The sequence below is a fragment of the Channa argus genome, chromosome 22 (assembly GCF_033026475.1).
Source record: "Channa argus isolate prfri chromosome 22, Channa argus male v1.0, whole genome shotgun sequence".
NCBI classification, from domain to species: Eukaryota; Metazoa; Chordata; class Actinopteri; order Anabantiformes; family Channidae; genus Channa; species Channa argus.
In genome coordinates this window covers 12,597,148-12,622,038 of record NC_090218.1, presented here as the reverse complement: position 1 = coordinate 12,622,038, position 24,891 = coordinate 12,597,148, and the positions used below count along the sequence as shown (strand labels likewise).

General features: G+C 41.3%; 2 protein-coding genes, 1 long non-coding RNA gene and 1 other non-coding gene across 7 annotated transcripts in view; 1 reads left to right on the top strand and 3 right to left on the bottom strand.

Moving 5' to 3' along the window:
• LOC137108073 (uncharacterized) overlaps window positions 1-1,178 on the bottom strand; it is a 3,188-nt gene extending 2,010 nt beyond the window's left edge. Inside the window, exons 1-3 of the long non-coding RNA XR_010912142.1 lie at window positions 1,002-1,178; window positions 372-546; window positions 228-283 (exon numbers count right to left, since the gene is read on the bottom strand). This is a non-coding gene — a long non-coding RNA (uncharacterized lncRNA). The remainder of the gene's footprint in view (window positions 1-227; window positions 284-371; window positions 547-1,001) is intronic.
• A 501-nt stretch (window positions 1,179-1,679) lies between these two features.
• Window positions 1,680-1,752, bottom strand: trnav-uac (transfer RNA valine (anticodon UAC)). Its single transcript has one exon. It is a non-coding gene; the product is annotated as a tRNA-Val (tRNA).
• A 146-nt stretch (window positions 1,753-1,898) lies between these two features.
• Window positions 1,899-11,820, top strand: zgc:152891 (uncharacterized protein LOC767741 homolog). 2 transcript variants are annotated; one of them, XM_067492350.1, is made up of 15 exons: window positions 1,899-2,092; window positions 4,447-4,627; window positions 5,239-5,473; window positions 5,936-6,017; window positions 6,219-6,308; window positions 6,395-6,510; window positions 7,356-7,528; window positions 7,621-7,764; window positions 8,093-8,296; window positions 8,753-8,839; window positions 9,311-9,480; window positions 9,833-9,948; window positions 10,031-10,140; window positions 10,265-10,435; window positions 11,430-11,820. In XM_067492350.1, exons 1-15 carry the CDS (start codon window positions 1,965-1,967, stop codon window positions 11,607-11,609), a joined length of 2,187 nt encoding a protein of 728 aa, XP_067348451.1. In that variant the 5' UTR covers window positions 1,899-1,964; the 3' UTR covers window positions 11,610-11,820. The 2 variants fall into 2 exon arrangements, with proteins under 2 accessions (XP_067348451.1, XP_067348452.1); XM_067492351.1 differs by lacking the exon at window positions 1,899-2,092 and adding an exon at window positions 2,636-2,728.
• LOC137108072 (trafficking protein particle complex subunit 14-like) lies at window positions 10,714-20,329 on the bottom strand. 3 transcript variants are annotated; one of them, XM_067492355.1, is made up of 13 exons: window positions 20,067-20,329; window positions 18,900-19,228; window positions 18,241-18,336; window positions 17,883-18,012; window positions 17,297-17,383; window positions 17,068-17,188; window positions 16,122-16,269; window positions 15,813-15,895; window positions 15,570-15,721; window positions 15,276-15,412; window positions 15,060-15,138; window positions 14,753-14,867; window positions 10,714-11,283 (listed from the first exon to the last, which is right to left on the bottom strand). In XM_067492355.1, the coding sequence occupies exons 1-13, from the start codon at window positions 20,257-20,259 to the stop codon at window positions 11,280-11,282; spliced, it is 1,674 nt and encodes a 557-aa protein (XP_067348456.1). In that variant the 5' UTR covers window positions 20,260-20,329; the 3' UTR covers window positions 10,714-11,279. The 3 variants fall into 3 exon arrangements, with proteins under 3 accessions (XP_067348456.1, XP_067348453.1, XP_067348454.1); XM_067492352.1 differs by lacking the exon at window positions 10,714-11,283 and adding an exon at window positions 12,125-13,778; XM_067492353.1 differs by lacking the exon at window positions 10,714-11,283 and adding an exon at window positions 12,125-13,769.
• Between the last annotated feature and the right edge of the window lie 4,562 nt (window positions 20,330-24,891).

The window sequence follows — 24,891 nt, the reverse complement described above, 5'->3', positions numbered from 1 at the left end:
ATTAACAATTTAAAACCTGTCTATATATTGAGTGACAGTAGGAGATGGTGAAGCCAATCGGGCCCCATAATGTTGAGTCTCAATGTGCTGCAGCAGCCCTATAGTGGCCTTAACCTTGGCCCCACAGGTATCACATCTCTCCTCAGCCTGGTTGTCAGAAAGGTCTCTGAGAATCTTTCTCCATCCACAACCTTACTACACATTGAATATTCCAACCCCTGTGCTACCTGTGATGTCCCTGCCTCCCTTGAGCAGCTGCCTCCGTCCTTACTTGTTCTGCTGACTGAGGGCAGGGGAAGAAGTAGTAAGTCCATAGGGGTCAAACTATTTGTAATTTGAGTTTTATGAGTTTTATGCAGAAATGTGCATACATAAAAATGGGTATCTGTCTGCCAAGAACGTCCACCATCTTGTGGCTCTGCAGTGGACAAGCATCAATCGCTCCAGGGCGTCTTTCCATTTCCTGCTACCAGGTTTTTTGTCAGTAGTGAAATGGTACTCAGATGTCCATCCAGTAGGAGTTGGACTTCCCTGTTTTAGTCACAGCTGCAGAAAGAAAGAAATTGTTAGTACAGACAAACAAATCACTGTTGTCACTTGTAACACAGGATATTTAACATACTGAAGCTCTGTGACCCCCAAAAACCACCTCTTAACACAATCTCCAGTAGTATAACCTTGTAAAAGTAGAATTTATGTCAGAGAGGTAAATTTCACTGTGATGTTGCCAAGATATCCCACAATTCACCCCATGGCCTTTAGCATTGTAATGTTAGAGGCAATATAGTGCATTTAGAAGCGAGCGCTGCTTTAACAATGAAACCCAACAAATACTCGAACCACAATTTCATCTCCACTCATACAGAAAATAAGTAACAGAAACGTAACTAGTGAACTGCACGTTAACCAACGATATGACACCTACACTACCGAGGTTTACTCACTTTACTCAATGTAATAAATAAGTTAAAACTTTCTCTTTAATGTTTGAAAAACTTTACCTGTAACTTCCCTCCAGCGGCCGGAATTCGTGATCAATTTTTGATTTCGAACGGCAACTTCTCGAAGCTTGGCCGTCATGAGCTCTACGACCCTCCCACCGAGAAGAAACGTCCAATCAACGGCCGAGGTTCTGTTAGGACGTGATTGGCTCTTTTGCCCCGTTTGTTCGGAGTGTTACCATCTGTGTTCGGACCATGTTCGGAAGTGTTCGGACCTCCGTTAGGAAGTGTTCTGACCTCGTTCGGAAGTGTTCGGACCTCGTTAGGAAAGTGCTCGGACCCGCTGCTTTGGACGCAGAAATACAGAAAGAAATAAAGGCAGAACTAAATCTAGTTGTATGCTAAATACGAGCCGCATGTTGACGGCCACATAATCCCAGATCGGATTTTTCTAACAAGATGCAAAGATGAAAGTAATTTTCTTATTTAATCCAGTTTATTTTGAAAATCTTATAAACCGGAAAATGTATAAACAGGAAACTGCATTTCTACGTTTATTTGAGATTTTCTGTGTTTTTCTGAAGAAATACGCTTCTTGAGGCAACAAATCAATTTATACATCGACTGCTAGTTTGTCGAACAGAAAAATGTTCAAATGCAGTCATTTGGAAATGTTCACGCAGGACATAAAGCGTCGAATGTATCAGCGTCAGAACGTTTTAGAAAAAAAAGAGCATCTGGTTCCACTGGGGCTCGAACCCAGGACCTTCTGCGTGTAAAGCAGACGTGATAACCGCTACACTATGGAACCTCCCATAAGTACCTACTGAGTATATAAATGAATAATATGTAAGAGACTGTAAGGGACGATAACTCATATCACTTCTAGTAAAATAAAGCAGTTTTTTAATGTTTTATGAATATTTTTATAACTACATAACAAAACTGTTTATGGTGAAATTAAGACTGCACCAACTAAAATGCACTATAAAAACCCTATGTATTTGTTGGACGCAAAAAGTGATGTTGCGGCAGTTTCTAATGCTGTTGGTGGGGAGGTGTTTACATTTAAAAGAGAGAAATGCAAAGTACCTGCAGCTTAAATTCAGCACATCAACAGCCCAAAGAGAAGAGGAGGCAGCACTCTGCAGGTAAGATCACCTGTCCCACTGTTTATGTCATGAAAGATGTAACACAATTTAAAATGTTATTAGTCAGAAATTTTGATATGCTGCAAAAATGTGTATAATTTCTCTTTTAGTTCTTTCTTTGACTTTCTTAAACTGGAGTCAAGAACTTGTTACAAATAGTTTTCAGTTTTCAGACTATTGACTGTAAACAGCTTTTAAAACTCACCTTGTGCACATGTTTTTTGTTGAAATGACAAATATCATTTCCACTTTTTGTGAGAGCTGTTTTGTTTTGCTGTGAGATATTGTGTCACTTTTTAGACAAAAGCTGATTAAAACAAATGTTTTGTCACAGACATTTGGTTCTGTTTTAAGAATATTCACAAAGTTAGTAAACAAACAATGATGCTAAATTGCAGCTCATGCAGCAATGAAACTTCTGCAGCACTTTGTGCTGTGGGTCTGTAATGGCCAAATGTTTTCCTGCAAAAAAATCTATAACTACCAACAAAACAAGACTGTTTTCAGTGGCAGACATTAATCATTAACTGTTTATGCTGGTCTATTTCTATCATGACACAAGAAGCTGATTCTTTAAGCTTATTGGAGCATAATATTCAGCATATTAAAACACACAACAGGAAGTGTCCTCACCAGGTAAGGAAAGTGACCTTTAACATGAAAGGGCACAGTGTTTCTTTTTCTTTCTCTTTTTCTCTCAGACTGTTAACTGCAGGTGTCATTTGATTCAATACCAACTCTGTTGCTGTTGCTCATTTCCAAGTCAAATACTGGCATGGTAAACAAATTAAGTGTTTTTAGGGTCGGCAGCTATCACCGTAGACATTTTCAGCTGTACGACAGAAGTCAGCACTTTCTGACAGGAGCCTAATAAAGATTTATTTTATAAGAGATGATAGTGTTACCGCAACATTTGGTTTTGCCATGAAACCCAATATAAACAGACTAATTTCCATTACATTTTCTTTTCCTTTTCGTTTATATTTCAGACGATCTCCTGTTAGTTCTCACTGACAAATATATACAGCACCTGTCAAAGGATAGTTTCAAATACTAAAAAAATCCCTTTGAGAAAGAATTTGTGACATTTAAAGAACAAATTTAAAATTTTTCAAGATAAATCACAAGAATTTAGGAAATTATAATCCTTATAAAAAAGTCATCATATCTTAAGATACAGTAAATAGTCAACATTTTAAAAGAAAAATAATCTTTAAACTTAAAGATAAACGTCAGAACATAAAAGTTTGAGAAAGTCATAATTTTTCAGAAATCTGAATGAATTTAAGTTAAGTTATAATCTTTTAATAAAGGCAATTCTAACATTTTCATAATAGTTGTAAATCGCATATATTATATAATACATTTGATGTATTTTTACATTTACAAATTAAGTAATATTCAACCGTTTAATTTAACCGTTTAATTTTAATCCTATTCATTTATACACATGGTGATGGAGAAATATAAAATGTCAGAAGTGTCAGAAGAAAATTTTAAATGTTTTCTGAGACAAATCCATGGCTCATTAGATTCTGAGATCAAAGTCCCTGTAATAAAAGAAAAATTATATTGTGAGAGAAAAGAATCATAACATAATTTCTTTGATTCTTTATCATTTTAACCAACTTCAAACTGGATTCAGTTGTTGATTGTTCACCTGGTGGCCAGTGCAAAAATCCTTGTGGTCCACTGACTTGTGTTCAGCCCAAAAAATATAATATATTACTCACCAGTCTTTATTCTGTTTAACATTAATATACAGTACTTCACTTATTACTGTCTCTTAAAAGTAACTGGAACATTATTTGTTACATTAATTTTCTGAAGGGTTAGTATCTGAAAAAAGGACAGTCAATCGTGGAAATGAGCAACATTTCAACCATCACATCTGCAGCCACGAGCTTTGTTCGTTTTTGGTTGGTTGTAGCTGCTGTTCTTTTAACCACTAAAGGGCCACAGACGTTCTCCGTGGCCTCAGAGGCCTCACGTTTGGTGCATCTCCACGAGCTTCACATTGTGGTGCTGTCTTAATAAATGTTTCAAGAGGTTTGAGATCATGTTTATCACAGAGGAAAGAATCTCACCAACAATACTACATTAATGTTCTTATCACCTTAAGTACTGAATAAATCAAACTGTAGCTGTGCAAGTGCGATTACTACAAATTCTATTAAATGTTGGATTTTAAATTCATCTTTGCTGTGATGACAACTAAAGTAATGATGTAACCAGTTGTAACTGTATCGTTATTACTAACTTCTTAAACCACTCGTTACTGGGGAAAGTCTTATTATTACGGTAACTTATTACAGCCCAACACTGCCACTGACCCATGTCCATGTCCTCAGTAGCTGTGTCACTATCATGTCCAACATGACGGCTTCCTGTCAGGAATTTGAAGTGACCGTTCACACCTCACCTGGTCCCACCTGTGGAACCTTCAACCACCTGTGGCTCAACCTGATTGGCTCAGAGGGGGAGACTCCACCCATCGTTGTGAATGAGGACGACCGACATCTCCTGTCTGGATCAGTAAGTTACTTTATGTTTCTGCTTCTTGTTATAATATTGTTCCGGTAAATATTAATAATAACATCATCCTGCCATTGGGGGAGGTTACAGCAGGCGATAAGCCAGAAGCGCGGAGCCTCTCCACTGGTTGTAGCAGGTTGTTTCACAGTTGTCCATCGTCAAAATTAAGAACACTACACTGCTGGATGGCAGAGCCAGCAGAAACTCCTGGCTTTCTGAAAGCACCTCAATCATTCACTGCTGTCTTGAATTATTAAAAGACGACTTCATACATTTTCAACTTGCTCTCTATGGGTTTAGTTAAGGTTGTAAATGTACATTAATGCTTTCAAACGTTTCACTGACTTTGGTACGTTAAAATACTTCAGTGCTTCTAGCTGTAAAACTCCTCCAGATGACATCCCCATCTGGAGGAGCTCTGAAAAAGCGGGTTAACAATGATGACAAACTCCATAGTGTGAGCAACAAGATGACATCATCTGAACTAAAGGTTCCTCCAAATGATGTCATTTGGAAGCAATTTTCACTATGGGAAATCAGTGAAGGCGTCCTTTAAGAAATTTTATCCTCTCTGTGTTTTACCTTGATGTCTCCATCTCTTGTCCCTACAGGCATGTTCAGTTCGGATCCGGGCCAGTGGTTCTCTGGGTCACGTAGTTCTGGTCCGGCTCCGACTGGAGGCTCAGACTGGATTCCCCGACCTGAACTGGCACTGTACCCAGGTGGACGTCCTCAGGCTGGCTGAGGAACCGGGGTCAGGACCAGAGCATCCGGAAACACAGGTGTTCCTGTGCAACAGGTGGCTGCAAACAGCAGATGGCAATGTAGAGCTGCGGAGTGAAAAACGTGAGCTAAAGATGGTGCTGTGGAACTGCTGAGGCTTTAAAAATGTAAAATATTCCTGCCTTGCAAACGTTAGTCTATATTTCTTCTTGGGTCCTGAGCATTTCCACATAAGCAGGAGAGACACGTGCATGTGACGGGCTAACAAAGCATCATCAGCATCGTTCTTACATTCTGAATTAAAGTGTAGCTTTTATGCAGAATGAAGGAAATAAAGGGTTTTACTGCTTCTCGTGTGTTCAGGAGCGAGGAGGAAATAAAGTGATGATACAGCATCACTGTTTGTTGACTGCTGGTGTGTTTCTGATCCTTTGCTCACAAACATGAATTTTAAACTTGTTTCAAAGCTATAACGCGACGGGACAGTGTATTGGTTCATTTGCATTCACTCCATGATGATAATGACCCTATATGATGTTCGAGAACTGAAATCTGTTTAACTTTATTCTGCTGTATTCTGTGCAGTGTGTTTGTTGAGAGATGAGACAGAAGAGAAGCTGAAGCAGCACAGAGTCAGACAGCTGCAACATCAGCAGAAGCTCATCAGGTAACTAGACACACCTATCTCTATGTTAGCATCACAGCTGAAGTGACTCCGATCTATTCAATTCAACTTTATTTATTTGACTCACATCTGGGCCCCTTCTGTCTGTGGTCCCACATCTGATTCATAGGGACCACGGTGAGAACAGTCACATTCAGTCGAAGGTGAACAGAGAGATGATCTCTCGTTGTGTTATTATTGCAGGTGGCACGAATTTGTCGATGGTGCTCCACAGTGCGTTGACCTGAGCAGTCTGTCTGAACTCGGGCTGAACCTCAGCTACACACACAAGAGGTGAAGTTAGACGTGAAGTTTGCTGTGACTGAAATCCGGTTATACCTGGAGATGAGTCTGAACTGTGATTGTTTCTCTGTCCTCAGTCCAGCTTTTGACCTGCACCCTCTGAAAGGCTTCAACGCCCGAGTGGAGCCCTGGACGAGTCTCAAAGAGTTTGAGACGTTTTTTGTCCACATTGGACACCAGAACAGCACTGCCAGTAAGGAACGCAACAGCACACGTTCAGGCTAAACGTTATGCAGATACATCAATTTACCAGTTTGGCTGGAATCATTGCCAGCAAGGGTTTGCATGCTGCTTGGTCATTAGGAGAGGTTTTCTACGAGGAGAGGAGCTGTCAGGTTTCCTGATGGTTCCTAGCGTTCACGTCACAGAAGCATCACTGACTTATTGGCTGAAAAACACAGCTTTGTCTGTTAGGTTTAGCTGTCGAACCAGACTCAGGGTATTTTCAGCCAAAGCCATCCAGTCATTATCTTTAACCGTTTTTTCTGTTCAGGGTCGTGGGGGGGTAGAGCCTATCCCAGCTGTCACTGGGTGAGAGCAGGTACACACTGGACATGTCTCCGGTCTGTCTCAGTCACAGTAGAGTTAAACTAACATGCATGTCTTTGGACTGTGGGAGAAAACCGGAGCACCCAAAGGAAACCCACACCAGCACAGGGAGAACATGCAAAGTCCACTCAGAAAGGCTGCAGCCAGCTCCGGATTCAAACCGGGGGCCTCATAGCTTTGAGGTGGCAGTGCTAACCACTCAACCACTGTGCTGCACCAGTCAAAACCAGAACTTTTTTTTTTTTTTTGTAACGAGTTCAGGTCAAAGACAAAGGTTTGTGGAAACGCTGTTATGTTGGTGACCAAACAGACTTAAAGCTTAACTTTGTCATCCATCCACACAGAAGTTGGATTTCTTTTCACTGCTATATATCATTTGCAGAGCTAAAATACAAAAACATTTACAGACTAGTGCTGTCGTAAAAGTTGTCTAAGTAAAAGTTGTCGTAAAAGTTGCAGATGTTGATCTTGATTGTCTTTCTCTCCCAGGGTTTGTCAAGGCTCACTGGATGGAGGATTGGTATTTTGGCTACCAGTGTCTGAACGGCTGCAACCCTCTGCTACTGCATCAGACCCGTGTCCTTCCTCCAAACCTGTCCGTCACCTCTGACATGCTGCGTCCCTTCCTGCCTGAAGGTTCCTCCCTCGAACAGGAGCTACAGGTGTGCACGCGCCCCCTGACTTCCAGCTATTCTTTGCTTCCAGCTCTGCATTTATTACAGCTGCTGTATGGTGATGTTCTATCATGTGACAGAAAGGATCCCTTTACCTGCTGAACTATGAGGTTTTGGACGGTATCCCAGCCAACGTGATCAATGGCAAGCAGTCGTATATTTGTGCTCCACTGTGCCTTCTCCACCTGAACCAGCAGGGACAGCTAGTGCCCATCGCCATCCAGGTGAGCTCCAGGTCGTTCGGTGCAGGTGATTTAGGTAGGAGCATCATCATCCTCTGCTGATCTGAAGTCAGGTCCCAATGGCAGCAAGTTTAGCAGGCGGAGTTTCAAACTGACACAACTTTACGAAACATAAATCTAATCTACTTTACCCATTGAGTTTAAGTTGGTCCATACAAACCCATCTGTCAGCAACAGATGGTAACATCAGGTGGTAGGAGAGAGAAACACAATTTTAAAATGTTTCTTCCGTCATCACAGACTGAGGATTCTGCCTCGAAGACCATTGTCTGTAATATCATCACTTAGATTTCTTCTTCTTCCTCCTCAGCTGCAGCAGACACCTGGCCCTCAGAACCCGGTCTTCCTGCCCTCTGACCCCTGCTGTGATTGGCTCCTGGCTAAGATTTGGGTTCACAGCGCAGACTTCTACTGTCACCAGTTGGCCTCCCACTACCTGAAGACCCACATGCTGGGAGAGCTGTGCTGTGTGGCCACGCTGCGACAGCTGCCAGAGGTCCACCCACTGTACCAGGTGCACAAACTCACCTCAGTGCCAGACCAGTTCATCAATTTGATCGATTCCACATGTTGAATGAAGTCGTCCATTAGTGAAAGAGCCCACTCTGATTGGCTTTAAGCTTAGCAAGTCAGTGCAGGAGATGAGACATCAGTATTAACAATTTCAGTACAATTTGTAACTTCTCATCAATCACGTGTATTTCAGGTGAGTCAAAGTGGTGTGAGAACGCTAAGCTAAGGCTGCTTTGTTTAGTTTGAGGATCTGCAGCTGCAGATGCTCGTTCTCTTCCTCTTATGCAAGTGCAGAAAGTGCAGCGTTAAATGTGTCAACTCTCGTCTCGTCATTGTAGCTGTCAGTGAGACGATGCAGCAGTGTGTCTTTGTTAACACAGGTTAACGTTGGCTTAGTGTGTCACTGCCCCAAAATGATTTTTTTAATAGGTGTCCTGTCGTCTGATTTTGTGAACAGCTGTTGATGCCACATGTGAGCACGTCCCTGCAGATCAACTACAGAGCCAGAACGGAGCTGCTGGCTGCTAACGGGGTGTTTGATAAGGTACAGTATGAAACAGGTTTGATGGTCCACAAAGACTTTACAAAGCTTTACAAAGCAGGACAGGTGATTATGGTGATCCTGGTCATGGACTGTGTTTCTGTCGGTGGGTAATGTGGGAGCTTCTGGAGTCTAGACGTGGAAGAATGTGATGTTATAATTGTTAATGGGGTAAAGTCGCGAGATTTGCAGTTAAAATGTTCAGTCACCTGTAATTCAAGCTGCAGTTTAGTTTCTAAATGGATTTTTGGTCCAGATGTGCTTCAGCTGCTGTTCTTATTGATGTATTGAAGTGCTCTGTACAGCATTAGTAAATCCTGTATTAAATAATCCAATTTATCCAATGAAAAATCTTGACCTTGCGTCTCATAAAACACAAATATTTGTACTTTGGTGTTTTCACCTTGACTGATGAAAGCATCAGTTAAATGTAACATGAGTTCACATTAAGTTTTCCCTGTGTTGGTCCTGCAGTCTGTGGGCTGTGGTCTGCAGGCGTTACCCCATCTCCTCTCTCGAGCGACACAGAGAATTTCCTACCGATCGCTTTGTGTCCCCGATGATCTGTCTGACCGCGGCGTGGACAAACTGCCCCAGAGCTACTATGCCCAGGATGCACAGAGGGTCTGGGATGCACTGCACAGGTAAACAAACACACCTTGGCCAGGTGACATGTCTATGAAGCTGCATTAACCAGCTCCCGTTAAATTATGTTCATCCATCAAGCCAGGTTGACCAGAGAGCCCTCAAATCTAATTAACAGAGCATTAAGTACCAAAAGCAGCAGCAGTAAATGCATTGAAGAGCCAGCAGGTCCGTGTGCTGTGGTAACAATCATTAGCTCAGTGTTTTAGAGAGAGGTTCCTGCCTTTTGAATGAGAGTTATTGGATCCAGGATTTATGATCCTTCTGCACTGCACAGGCTTGTTCCATCACTATTAGATACAGTGTGTGTGTGTGTGTGTGTGTGTGTGTGTGTGTGTGTGTGCACGGCAGGTTTGTGGTGAGCTGGGTGGACCTGTATTACAGTGGAGACATCGATGTAGAGCAGGACTCTGAGCTCCAGCACTGGCTCACTGACCTCAACACACACGGATTCACACACAGCTCAGGTGCGTTTGTGCGTTGGACTATGGTCTGTGTCATGAGGCTGTTTCGGCAGAAAAAGCGATGCTTTAGTTTGTGTCTCCTCAGATCCGTCAGGATTTCCTCAGATTTTCCAAACCAAAGCTGAAGTGTCCAAGTTTGTCACCATGTTCATCTACTGCACTTCATCTCTACACGCTGCAGTCAACTTCTCCCAGGTGAGTTTTGGAGCAATGTCTCATCTTTCTCTGGTCCTTCTCAAGATATTTTTACCTTTTAAAATCTGTTCTCTCTCTTCCCTCAGACTCATGTGACTCTTTTCTCTCTCTCTCTGTCCTCCAGCTGGACTTCGCTCTCTGGATGCCAAACTGTCCATCCTCCATGTTGCGTCCTCCTCCGCAGGTCAAAGCCGCGGTGACGGAGGAGGACATCATGTCCTTCCTGCCGGACGTGAACTCGACCTGTCGTGTCTTGATAACCCTGGCTCTTCTGTCACAGCCCACCGTCAACTTTGTGAGGCCCAACACACACCGTTCTGTTTGCTCTGCAGGAAGAATCCAGCACATGTGGATCTGATAAAAACAGTCTTCATGAAACATGTGGCATCCAGGGACAGATCTAGAATTTTTATGGCTGCAATTTCTACAAAATTATATTCTGTGACAAACTATGTGAAACCAACTTAAATGTACATAAAAATAAAGTTGATCGATTTAGAACATTAGTGATGAGTTTCAGCTTTAGATTAGGTCGGTTCTGCTTTTAGTGAATGTTCTACAGCAGGTGTTAACCACCTTGTCTGGCACAGGATAGAGCCTGGGGTGAGTAATCAGATTTTAGTGGCTCAAAAATGTTTTGAGAACATCCAGATGTCATGGTGGTACAAAAGAGTCCTTTTTTGTTTTGGTGCTTAAGACATAATAACTTTCATTTATTGTCTTTTTTTATAGACTGAATATCAATTACTGAAGAAAATATTTTGGAAAATACAAATAATTATGTGTTGCAGCGTTACAGTTCTTCCCTGAGATTTTCTTTGAGCTAATTACTTAACACACACACGTACACAAATGTACACAAACCTATTAGTTCATTTTGAATTTGATGGCAGCAACACATATCAAAAAGGCTGGAACAGGGTGATGTTTACCATTGTTTAGCATCACTTCTTCTTTTAACAACTGTCTGTAAACATCTGGGAAGTGAGGAGACCAGTTGCTGGAGTTTAGGAGAGGAATGTTGTCCTCTTCTTGTCTGATGCAGGATTCTCCTCGGCCTTTGTTTCATGATGTGCCAGATGTTTCCTATTGGTGAAAGGTCTGGACTGCTGGAACCCTGGGCAGGTTGTCTGGCTGGTCTATCTGTGTTGGGAGTAATATGTCCATAGAAAATTACTGTTTTAGTGTCAGCTAAAACTTATCTAAAATTATTTAATGGCGTATGAACCTGAAAATATGCGTGATAGCAAAGTGTTTTAAGCCAAGCATCTTTGTGCCTCCCCCTGCAGGTTCCTCTATGTCACTACAAGGAGGCCATCTTCAGAGGCGCTGCCCACTCCCAGCTGGTGGACAAGGTGCAGGCTGAACTCCAGGCCATTTCTCATGACATCGCAGAACGCAACAGCCAACTCGAGCTGCCATATACTTACCTTTGTCCTGGGGGCACTGAGAACAGCGTTGCCATTTAAATTAATTTTCATTCTTCAATACAGTAGAGGAGATGTGCTGTCACTACTTCACCAGTCAACAAGGTGATCAAGTAGTACGAGTCCAGAGATAAGAAGGACTCTGCGAAACTGGCTGAATAATGAAAAAACCTTTAAGATACCAATGTGTTTCGGCACAGGGCCTTCATCTGTGCTTTGATGAAGACCATGTGCCAAACTGCATTAGTATAATAAAGAAGGTTCTTCCATTCTTCAATACAGAAGCAACAGAGATTTTTCATCTTATTTCATTTTAAATAAAATCCATAGAAGTTGTATGTGATTATCTGTTTTCTCAGTATTCATTTTGCTAATGGATACAGTTCTTTTTGTAAACGCAATACTCATCGTCTGCATTAACTAGGGTTTTTTTACCCATTAACAAAATAAAGTGTCAGCACTAATTAATTACTTAGGTGTATAATAATTTCAACGAATTCGACATTTTGTTGATTTATGTAGTCAATCCAGTCTTCAACAATAAAAATTAAAAAATGTTCTCCAAAAGAAAATGTGCAGTTTCTTTTGACTTCATGAACTTCAATCTCTGAAAACAACAATGAGTGTGTTAATTAGTCCTCTGTACTGTCTGTCTGTCCCAAACATCTACATACACCTGAGGAGCAGATTCATATCACTGTGAATGTTTCTTCAGTTTAAATGTCTTTGAATTTTCTGTCTTAAATAAAACCACTAATAATACAGAAATGGTACTGACAAGAAAATAAAATTCTCCAAGAATTAAAAGAATATTTCTAAAACCTGACTAAAGACATGTTTACATTCTTTTAATAAAATAACTACATGCTGACATTGTTCGCTGTTTCTGCATGTTAATATAGATATTTCACCAGGTAAACAGCGTTTGTCTGATCTCAATATGAGGAAAAGTTATTATTGCCTTGTGTAAATTCAAAGAGCAGCCAAATTATTTTTTTGCGTATTAAACAGCAGTCAGCAGAACTGTGTGGATACTGTGAACCTAAATGCTAACATGCTAATATTTAATAGCCTTAGTGTTAGCAAAGCTGCTAACAGTGAAGCAACACTGAAAACAAAGCTTAAAATTGTTTTTTGAAGAATTCAGACACATTTCATTTCGTGGAAGATGCCTAAAAGCTGTGTTATAAACATTAAATGACTTTTCACTGATTGTGAACAGACTGATAACACTGACGTTTAAGACCAACAACAACTGTCATCATTTCTTCAAATGTTTAAAATGATTGTTTTTCCTGTTCCACTTTCCACTAAGGCACCATTTTTTATAAGGTACGATTTACTGATTTATTACCCGGTAATAAATAATTAATGCTTTATTAGACCATTCAATGCCTTCAATAGGACATGCTGCACCTGCTATGCTTTGTGTAGACACAGGGTTAATAGAGTTTATTGAACCACATGGATCAATGATTTGTAGCTTTGTTTTAGATGTTATAAACACATTAATCCTCGTCATAATTTTCTATATTTCACATAGAAAACAATAAATATTCATGAGGAAACTAGCAGATGGGTGGGTTGCACCGGGTGGAAACAAAAGCACGACCACGCTGAAACCGGAACACGATGCAAAGTGCATCACGATTAGAGCTTAGAAACTTGTAAAAAATGGTGCCCTGTGAGAAAGTGTCTCTCCCCGTTAATAATACAGAAACCTTATAATACGTCACATTAAATATTTCACTTAAAGCCTTTAAAGTTGCTTCATCCCAGTCCACCTCTTCATGGAGGGCACTTGTGTTGGATGTCAATTAGTTCCTGCAGTCACAGGCTTCAGGCTCTGTTTCAGTTTCAGGGCTATTTACAACCAAAGAGAAACTGTGGTGAAGACCTTCCTTCCCTCCACGTCTTCCTTCTGTTGACCTGTTATCGGCCTGCTCCACGATTGTGTCAGGTGTGTTGGTTTGAGTCTGTGGGCTGCTTTAGACCTGTCTCCTCAGTGATTCTTTGTCCTTCCTTCCTTCCTTCCCTCATGGCTTCCTCGCTCCCTAGCTGACAGCATCTACCACCAGGACTTTACACTCCCTCTTGGCGATTTTGTCCAGTGACAGCAGCGTTTTGTCCTGCGGCGGCAGGTAAAGCGGGCGACCGACCGGAGAGCCGACAGGAGGAGTGATGGCTCGCCGCTCCATGGCACTGCCCGTCCTCACACACACGCACGCACGCACGGACGCACGCACACACACACACACACACACACACACACACACACACAGAAATAAACACACACAGAGAAATACATATGTGCACACACACACACACACACACACACACACACACAGATGTCATTAGAAAGTAGATTATATGTTATTATTTAGGGCTCTTGTTCTTTAATTTGTACTTTTATCATCACACTACTATAGTTTACGATACATTTTACTGCACTACATATATCTGAGTTACTTATACTAACTATACTATACTTTTTAATTTTTTGTGTCTTAAACACATGAACAGCTTTAAAATAAACAGCTTGTGGTAAATTAAATGACCGGACAGTAAAGACAAGTAGACTTGTAATGATCAGTGGATCCATCTAAAAGTTTTATACACTGTTAAAATAATTTTTTACATAAAAATATCACATCAAACATTTTATTGTTTGAAGCTGGAGGTCTGGACAAAACGATCACTGAGAAGTTTTCACTGTGGCTTCACGGTTTCCTGATAAACTGAACAAAGTCTAGTGGGCTCAGTAGGTCGTGATATTTTGCATCACAGTGTTGTTTCCTTTTGGCGTGAAACAGTAAATAATTTGTTACATATACGCAGAAGAAGCAGATGTTTAGAGTCGGAGAAAACCACGTGGTTGCTTAAAATACAGAAACAACACTGACTAAAGTAACAGCATTGACTCACCATATTAAGTGGGATGCAAACTCTCTCATGCATATTAACTATGATCCCTGAATGTTGCCACTGTCCGACACGTCTCGCTCATAATAAATATGCCAGTAGGTGGCAGGTGACCTGAAAAACAATAACTATGTGCTGACAATGACTGATTTTTCATGTGATAATGCTCGAATCCGCTGTTTGTTTTTTTTTTTCCTGCTTATACTTTTATACTTGAGTACGATTTTAATTGCAGGACTTTTACCGGAGTATTTTTTTCTTACCTCATGATGTGAGATCGAGACGGCTGCTGGTGGGAAAAGGACTGAGATCGACCCAGACTGGCCTGGTGTCGGTCCAGCAGGTCTCGAACTGCTGGGCTGGATGGGCTGTTTTTACCTGAGTGTTGATGGAGGAACATGCAGTTTAACTCTTAAACTCCTTTAACCAGATATTTAAAGTTCAGGTAGTACAAACAGGTACAAACAGGAAGTCAGGGTGTGTGTTTGTCAATTTTGCTATAAAGCCCCCAGTTTAACAATGTTTTTTAAAGCATATTTTTAAACTCAACAACTAAATGAAAACTCTTACGTGAGAGGGGGCGAGCATCAGGGGGAGGGTTGGAAACTGAGGCTGTAAACTGAAGCTTCAGCTTCATGTGCTGACTCAGCTGCAGCAAGAAAGGAAACAGAATTTTCTATGTGAATTGAAGAAATCTTCACATGAACTAGTGTGGCTGCAGGCGTCGCGCTGCAAAAAGAGTTTTTAGGCTTTTTCTTCTAACTTGAGTTTCCAACATTTCAGTACCTCGTACAGCCCTGGTTTGAGTATCTGGAAAGCCACACTGAAGGACAGAGTGCTTCCTTTCCGACAGTGCCCAAGGTTACTGAGAGGAGTGTGACAGACCACAGCAGCCAGCGCCGCGTCCTCCCCCTGACCACGACCTGGAAACACACATGTAGACAAAGCTTAGACGTCTCGCAACTCTGCTTGTTTCAGCACCAGCAGAACCACTTGTGTGACTCTGTGACTCACTTTCCTTTAATCAGTCGAAATGAAGCGTTTCAAAAAATATGTTACATCACATTTCCGCACACTGACCCTCTGGAGTCCAGACGAGTCGTACAGCCAGGAAGTCCTGCAGGTTGTTGAGAAGAACATATCTGACCTTGAAGTTTTCCTTCACCCTGACGGTGCTCGGACAGCTCGCCGTCATGACGAAGCGTGGCCGGTCCAGGCGGATGCTGGGCAACCTGTGGCAGGTGGGTGGGATACTTTTAAACTACAACAGCCTGTGGCATGTGCATGTTTGGGAATTGTACAAATCCTGTACTCAGTCCTCACCTGTAGTGGGTGTAGATACAGTTGGTAAAAGGCATCTTGGGAGTTGACCACTGCAACACAGCAACCAAAGGAACCTCTAACCCCTAAATGTAAAGCAGCACACACAAACACATACACAAAGAGAGATTTGAGAGAGAGAGAGAGAGGAAATATCATGACCAGAAGGGGGGAGTTTCTGGGGGGTTTCTGTACCAACGTGTGCAGTTTTTTTGACAGTGCATCAGAAAGAAACTGAAAAAACATATCTGGAGAGAATACAGCAACTTTTTTATTAAGAGCTTAAACAAAACTAGACAAACATGTCCAAACCTCGTTGGAGTCGTCCTGCGGCATGTCATTAAGGTGTAGCTGAAACAGGAAGTCGTGCTCCTCCAAAGCACAGAGCATGCTGGGAAGGCGGCAGGCGAGGCTGTCCACCCTGCAGAACGAGGCCATGCCAACCTCACCAGACTGGTGGCTGCAGAGTGCAAGTAAACACTGTGAGCTGCAGTCAGCATGTCAAGGTTTTATATAAACCCCAAATTAAAAAAAAGTTGGGACGATGTGCGAAACTTAAATAAAAACAGAACACATCAACCCATATTTTATTCACAATAGAACATAAACAACACATCAGATGTTGAAACAGACATTTTAACATTTCATGGAAAATATCAGCTTATTTTGAATTTGATAGCAGCAACAAATCTCAAAAGTCGGAAGCACAAGGGACAAGGCCAAAGGTCAAAACTAGATCTTTGAACCCTCAGGCGGCACAGCTTTATAAACAGGCCTGATTCTCTACTGGACATGTTGTTTATGTTTTACTGTGAATAAAATATGGGTTGATGAGATTTGTAAATTGGACAGAAGATAATGTAAACAAAATGCAACATAGCAAAACAGGTAACATAGCACAACTTGATAGAAGATGCGATGATGTGTAATACAATGTAATGCAGCAGAAAAGGAGAATAAATGTGATGTGACAGAGCATAACGTAACAGAAAATGACTACATTTAATTGTAACATAACCGGCAATGAAAAAGAACATGACATGACAAACTGTACAGTAACAGAAGAAATCATGACAACATAACAATAATGTAACAGAGCAGAAAGTACCAGAACATAATGTTACAACATGTAATGTAACAGAAACTTGTGCAATATACATATATTAACTGAATATAACTGTATAATTAAGACATCAACACTATGTGACATGTCACACATTACATAACACAACATGAACACTATTGAACACGTACGTACCACACATTGTCCACCAGCAGCACCGAGCCATCTGGCATCATGGGAAGGTAGGAGGCGTTGAGGTTCGGTAAAATCCGTACATCACGAATACTCACCTCCTCCTGAGAGGATTCATTTAACACTGAGGGGAGGAGAAATTAGATCAAGAGGATCAGGCATCTAAACTGGATTTTGTTTATAGTCTTTCTGGCATAGTTTCAATAATTGATAAAAAAAAAAGTCGTCCTACCTTTGAGGACCACAAGGTGCCTCCCAGAGACAGTCATCTGTTTACTGCGGATGGTTGGAGGTGGCAGGACGGTAAGGGTGGTGCTCACTATACATGAGAGGAGGAGTACGTTGGTTAAAGTAAACTCCCAGGGTGTTTGTTCCTTATTCTAGGGCTACAGCCAATTTAACTTCTTCAGGAGAGAGCAGCAGTGATGGATCAGGGGGTAAAGTGATCACTGGTTAAAGTACATGTCAAAGTGCCCCTGGTTAAGACAATGAGCCCAAGCTGTCCTCAAAAAAGCTTCAAACAATGAGGCTGCCCGAGCCAGTGCCAAGCATTAAAAAGTGCGGACAGTTGTGTGCAGAAGGGCATCTGGCATAAAAACCTGTGTCCAATCCACGTGCAGACCAGATGATCTGCTGTGGGGACCACAGACGGTGTGAAAAAAAAAAAGGAAATTAATTATAAAAATTTCAAAGAATAGTGACAAGTTAAGGAACCAATCAGTTCTGAGTCCAGTCAAGAAATCAGAGGACTCTGACTGATGCTTGTTGAGGGACATAGGTGCATAATCAAACAAAGAAAGAAGCAGATATGATGATACCCTGAGCTTTGAAGGTGTTCAGGTCATGTCTGAAGGTGTGTGTTGGTTCTCGTTGCTGCAGGACGCTTAGGTAGCCAAGTTCCTGCACCTCTGCTTTTTCTGCCTCCCTCTTCCACACCGTGACCATCACCTGAATGCATACAAACACATGAGTCTTCACTGGTAAACCCACACACATCTTCAGAAAATAATCTCTGACTAAACCCTCCACCACTGTTTTGTTCTAGGCCTAAGATCACTTCCCAAACAGGTTTCACACTTCACCAAATGTACCAAACTCTAAAAATAGAATAGCTTCAGGTCGGAAAAAAGCCTGAAAATCTTCAAATATTACAGATTCAGAAATTTTCCTTCTGACCTTGACTTTTAGGGTGCTGACAGGGAGTTTGTCCAGAGAGACAGTGAGGGGGAAGATCACTTCATCTGTCAAAACCACCGGCTCATCCAGAGGAGACTGACATGGAGAAACAGACGGAAACGATCATGAAGCTATGGCTCTCAGTGAGCAGCAGCTGTAGTTCCAGCAACTTTATCCTGCCACGGTTCATGAGAACAGAGATACTCAAAAGGTATGAAACATCAAACATTGAGTCTGAAAATACAATAGGCTGAAAATATTGTTTTAAAAGTTTTTGGTCATAAACCAAGAAAAGGACAAATCAACATTTGGACCTGATGACGGAGGTCCAGGATACTTACAATTCATGTTGACATGTAGGGCATTTCTGAATTACTTCTCATTTATCCAATAGTTACTGAGACTTTTCACTAACAACCAACAGTTGGAGGAACTTTGAAGTCAATAAGATACATCTCCTGGAAATTACTGTATGAAAAATTCCACAACAATCCATCTAGCTGTTAGACCAAACTGTCATTAGTTCTGCATGGATCTCATCACAAACCAAAGTTTGGGAAAAATTAAAACTTGACTTTAAAGTGGTGCTACCACTCATGACAGTCCCTCTGGATGTCACTGGATACATTAAAACTTTGACGTGCTGATGGTCGCTGTACCTGAACAGGTGCCCTGCGGAACTCCCTCGTTGCTGTTCCAGATGAGTTGTGGATGAGCAGCGGCTTGCAGTCCCTGAAGCTCCGACACCGGGAGTCCACCCTGCTGCCGAGCGCAGCGATGGCTGCCTCAGCTGCTGCAATGTAGTCCTCTCCGTCCTCGTTGGCCTCGTCCCCACTGCTCTGGTAGTCGTGGTGATGCAGCTGGTGGTTGCCTCTGTGGCGGCTGCTCTCACCTGGACTCACACTGGCCACGGCACACAGAGAGCCGGCTAGTTCTCTCCATGCCTGGCTACTGGCTGACTCTGTCCCAAAACCATCAGCGCCCACACCTGGAAGAAGGCACATGTTTTCATTTGTTAAAAAGTTCAACAAACCATACATTTCTCTGCTAATTTTACCTTTAATATTTTCTGCTTTGGTCCAGTTTTTTTACATTGTTTCAACCATGGTCCAATGTTCCAAGGGAGTTTAACCTTTTTTTGGTTCAGTGTATTTTTGGTGCAAGATTCTGTGATGTGTATGCTGGGAAATTTATTTATTTTTTTTACTATTGGTGGTCAGAGAAGACATCCCACAAACACTGTGAACATCTTTGGTATTTATGTTGTCTTTGACAGAAACACACTGAAACATCCAAACTGAGCTGTCACCTGCTCTCTTAACCCGAAACATCCTGCAGTCATAATCATGATTTTACCTGTGATATTTGTTTTATGATCTCTTTCTTATATTATCAGAGTAAACCTATTTAAAACATATTAATACAAATTAAGGCTATGTACATTATTATCCCTCGGTCTAGTGGGCTACAACAAATAAATAAGAATCTGGAGCCTGGTGCCATGAACACAAACATGAAGTACAGGATATCCTCCATTAAATATCATGTAAGTGCAGAATTCCATTTATGCAAAGGGTTTTCTGCATTGACAGGCACATACACACCTCTTAGTGCCTATATGAATAATAAATTACAGGCCGTGTAAAAAGTAGGCTATTAACCCCCATGTATTCCTATTAGCCGATCTCTGTTGATTAGAAGAAGCGCACAGTTTTTGCATGGATGAACATAATAGAGAAAACGGGCCTGTCTTTGTTTATTTTGATCCCACCCTTCCTTTTATGCAGAGCCAAGCGGGGGCATCCTCCCGGCTCGCCCCTCCTTACCGTGGCCGTGCTCGGTCGGCGTGGCCCCCGCATCCTTGCAGCGCAGCACCAAAAGGAAGCGGACGGTCTCCCCCAGGTAGAGGTGACTCCTGCGGGGCAGAGTGCGGTAGCGCGCCGGGTCCGACAGATCCGTGATGGGCACCGCCGGGAAATACATGAAATACTCGCACTGAGACTCCATCATCAGCACCATGGCGACGACTGGAGGAAGCTGAGCAGGAGGAGCAGGACCAGAGTCAAAGCGCAAAGACAATAAAACACCGACTTCCGGTTCCCTCTTTCAAAATAAAATCCTGGCCCTTTAGCTTGTTCCAGACACAGTTGTCACCTGCGGGTGTTATTGCTCATCTCACGACAATAAACACCAAGATAATGTGAAGCTATTTTCTCCCTTCTTTATTTAAACAACCAATGTATAAGTTATAGGGTTGTTTACAACAAATGCATACTGCGGACCTTCTACCTGCTGCCTCGTTTATTTAGACAATTTAACTAGACTGGCAACCGATATATACTGTTTTTAATCAGCCAATAGGATTAAGAAGAAATAACAGAGGCGTAGAGCGAGAGGAGAACGGCTGCGATCGGGGGACAAACCCAATGACGCGACAGCCCAACGTGTCGTTTCTACCTTTCGGCAGACTGTCAGGTGAATGCGGACAGAGTTACTGACAGGCTGCTAGAAACCCGTCACCCGTCTTGGTGGCCGCATGGTGAGTTGAGGCGGGTGAGACGAGGAGACGAAGCCTGGTGATGAGCTCCGTTAATCATTTGTTTCACTAAAGTTCCTACGGTTTTGGTCGCCGCCATTTTGTTTTCCACAAACAAAAGTTTGGACCGTTGGTAGAAAGATCAAAGTAAAACCACACCGAGATAATTTATCACATATTTTCTTCCTTTGTGTTGGACACAGAAGAGAGACAACGTACGTGAAGTTTACACTGAGTGTAATTTAAACAGACAAATGTAATTTAATCAGACAAATGTCTATGTTAACGCTAGCTAGCTACCATAAGCTGAACCCAGTGGCTAACGCTAAGCTAAGAATGAAAACAATTCAGAGATTTTTACCTGACATAAAACTGCTGCTACATTTCATTATGAAACACAAAGACTTATTGTGACATATGAAAGGATTTCTCAACAGGCGTATTTATGGTTTAGATGATCTATCTAAAAGTGAAATTAACAAATTTAATAGAATAATATTGATCATAGTGCATAGTCCCAGGGATGGAAAGTAACAAGTAGCATAGAATTATTTACTTGAGTATTTGGATTTCTTTAATACTTCGTACGTTTTCAGGTGTTGAACTTTTTAATTTGTTGTGCTTGTTTTTTCTAGTTTCATTTCGTTCCTTCAGTCTTTTGTATGTAGACGGAAGCGTCTCAACGATGAAGACATTTAGCTATTAGCCACTCAGTTCTCAGCTTGTATAACCAAAGGAAACCAGTAGCCAAGTTGTCCAGATTAGACTTTGAGAATTCATCTCTATGGAGATGAATGTTTAATCTGAGATAAGCGTTCTGTGTTTTTGGTCATTTATTCCAGCCACAAATGGCTGCAGTTTTTAGTACCCAGCTAAACCATAAACATGCTCCACATGAACAGTTGTGTCAAGTCCATGATGCTCTGTCAAATGAAATTATACAAAAAGTGTTGAAAATGTAGAATGTGGCCCAAAAGTAATACATGAACTCACTGATAAACCTGCATTATTGTCATTATTTTGCAGCGCACTGTACGTTGTGCTGTATGGTAACCGACTTATTAGTGAATGACCTCAGCAGGGACACAGCTGCAGTGACCAGCGGTGGGAGACAGGTGGCGCTGCAGGCTCTCAGGTGAGCTCTCCCAGCAGTTGTAACTGTAGGTTTATGCGCTGGATAAAATCTCATTGCATGTTTTCTGCTAGTTTTAAGATGCAGTACATTACAGGTAAGTGTTCATTTTGATGACCCACAACCATGATTTTAGTGACAAAGACAGAAAGAATAAAATGTTCCAAGGTGTGGTTACTCTTCTCTAAGGTCAATGCTGACACTGCTCATTGCCACAAGTCCAGCAAGTCTTTGGTATCTTTTTGTTGAATTCTTATAAATGAAGACTATTATAAGAATCACCTTACGTGTGTGTGTGTGTGTGTGTGTGTGTGTGTGTGTGTGTGTGTGTGTGTGTGCGTGTGTCCTCATCATGACGTAGTAGACCAGTAACTTGTATTATTTTGGTGGGAGTTAATTTCAGGTCCTAAATGTGAATACTTTTTGACAATGTGCCGTACAATTCTAACCAAACATGTACTTGTATTGACATGATGGTTCACCCGCCACATTTCCACAAAACTGTGAACACCTTTGATATTTCCTTTAACCTGTACAGCACAGGCTACAGGGACTGTGGGACAAATCGAGAGTGTGAATACCTTTGTACATATGGGAGTCTTGTTTATGTTTTAATGAAGTTGCAATCATTTTTAAAACTAATGTCTCCCTTAGTCATTGGGGTTATATTGTATATATTGAAAGGAAAACCAAGGCAATCTGTTGGGTTTAAACATTCATTTACAGCTCAGTAAAATGCAGAAAGTGGTTTTAGGTTTAGACTAGTCCAATAAAGTCTTTAACTCTTGCTGCAAAATGTATTTGCAGTTAGATTAAAAAAATATAAGCACACAGGAGATTTATGGATGTAGTGAGAGAGAACATGAAGTAAGTTAGTGTGAGAGTAAAGGATGCAGAGGACAGATTTAGATGGAGGCACATGATTCGCTGTGGTGACCCCCCGACAGAGGGAAAAGCCAAAAGGAAAAGAAGAAGAACATTAAAAAATATAAGCACAGCTTGAAATCCGCTTGTTAATGGTGGCTGGTTTCTGATGTGGGTGGGTTTTATAAATATATGATTAGATGTTTTCAATGGAAATGAGTAACGGCCGTGTCCAATAAATTGTATTGCTCTGGTGTAAAGGTAGATGAGATTGAATGTGTGCAGATGTTAATAATATAACTCTTTCAAATCCATTATTGTGCAGGATTTTACAAAAGAGGCTTAAAAATAAGCAGTGCACACAAGAGCCAAACTGGGGTTCAGGCTCCCAGGAAGGCTTTCACAAGTGACCAAGAGGAACCGGGAACCAGTGAACCTGTGGTTTGCGAACAATGACTCCACCAACTAATCCACAGCTGCCCCATTCATTTTATATGGAGCTGAAACAACATAACTTACGTAAACATAATATGTAATTTAGCTTATAACAGTTTTATCTATGATTTTCTTCTAAATTAGCAGCTGTTTTCATCACAGGCATGTTAGAACACACAGGGACAGAAAGAGAGTACGTCTGTAGAGGCTGACTAGGCTGCTGCCATCACACCAATTGAGGTTTTAGATTGAAACAAAACATGAGTGTAGATCAGTTAATGACTCAAGCAATCTGCAGGTCTTCAAATGGAAAATTTAACTGCAGAGTAACCTGAACTGAAGGCCCAAGCTACAATGGTAGGCGCCTCTGTGTTTCTGATGGTGGTCATGGTAGCGGGACTCAGTGGGTGGAAGCACAGCCACATACGTACATTACCTCCAGAGACTTCGCCAACACTGTTACAGGAGAGATCTCATTTGTGAGCTTTGTGGAAATTGTAAGAATACCACACTCAGGATATGTCAACACTATTCTACAAGTAGCCAATATGTCCAGTAACTGGCTACATGCCAGATGAATAGTATCTGCAAAATGACGGTTATACAGACGAATGTAACGGTTGGTCTCACAAAACACAGTTTTATTCCTTAAGACGAGTAACGGTCGCATTAATGAATAGGAACACAGTCAAACTGGCAAACAGCTCTCTTTCCAGTGATGTTTGAAACGATTACACTGAGAGTCTGTGATTGATTTGCATATAACATTTTAGAGAAGCACTAAAGAACAAACATACAGTATATGAACAAAAATTGAGCTACACAAGTGAAACAATGTTTTTTGTCAGTTTTCCTTAAATAGTGCAGCCGTGTTGGATGTAGAAAACAAACAGCTGCTATGTTACAGTACAAAACCAATCTCAAAAATATCCATTAATTATACATTTACATTGTGTTGGCTCGTGAGTCCATGTGAGCAGATCTGGTCTGCAGGGTTTGTGTCTTCACATGCTGTTTCACATGACATTATGAGGACACTCAGTAATCTTTTTCATGTCGTACCTTTGAAGCTGTGTATCATTTTAGTTTCAGCACACGCAGGAAACTGAGGTCAAGTTTCCCAGGAACAGTTTGACATGTGTCAAAGGCTCCAGGAACCAGTGAAGCTGGGGTTTGCGGACAATGGCTCTGCCATCTAAAGCATAGTTGCCCCATTAAATTTAAATGGAGCTGACACAAATTAACTTATCATATTTTGTATGAAATTTAGCTGATATCAGTTTACTAATATCAATAATTAGTAATTAGTTTTTTTACTAATATTAGTAAACTGCCATACTATTTTGGTAGTATTATATACAGTCACTTAAAAGTGTATTCACACTGCTTTAACTTTTAGCCATTTTACTGAGTTAGTTGTCTGTGAATTATTATTGTTAATTATTAATATTATTTAACTAGCCACTGTTAACGAACTGGTGTTACACACACTGAGGTAAATAATGTGTTGCCCAGTGGGCTAATGCCTTCTTTTACCTTCCAGGTAGGCATTCTGTGAAGGTGTGACATCACATAAAAACTATCAATTGGCACATACATGAAATTAATTCATTTTTATATTTTAACCCATATGTACCAGGTAAAAAAGCTCATTGGTTTTGCTAATATTCATTGATTGTCACTG

Bases quoted from the DNA above. Each gene is read 5' to 3' on its own strand.
- zgc:152891 (XM_067492350.1), top strand. From the start codon at position 1,965: ATGTTGCGGCAGTTTCTAATGCTGTTGGTGGGGAGGTGTTTACATTTA. The intron at 2,093-4,446 runs GTAAGATCACCT...TGTCCTCAGTAG, and splicing joins GAGGAGGCAGCACTCTGCAG to CTGTGTCACTATCATGTCCA. The intron at 5,474-5,935 runs GTGAGCTAAAGA...TATTCTGTGCAG, and splicing joins AGAGCTGCGGAGTGAAAAAC to TGTGTTTGTTGAGAGATGAG.
- LOC137108072 (XM_067492352.1), bottom strand. From the start codon at position 20,259: ATGGTGCTGATGATGGAGTCTCAGTGCGAGTATTTCATGTATTTCCCG. The intron at 17,384-17,882 runs GTATCATCATAT...TCTCATGTATAG, and splicing joins GAACACCTTCAAAGCTCAGG to TGAGCACCACCCTTACCGTC. The intron at 16,270-17,067 runs GTACGTACGTGT...TGCACTCTGCAG, and splicing joins CTGCTGGTGGACAATGTGTG to CCACCAGTCTGGTGAGGTTG.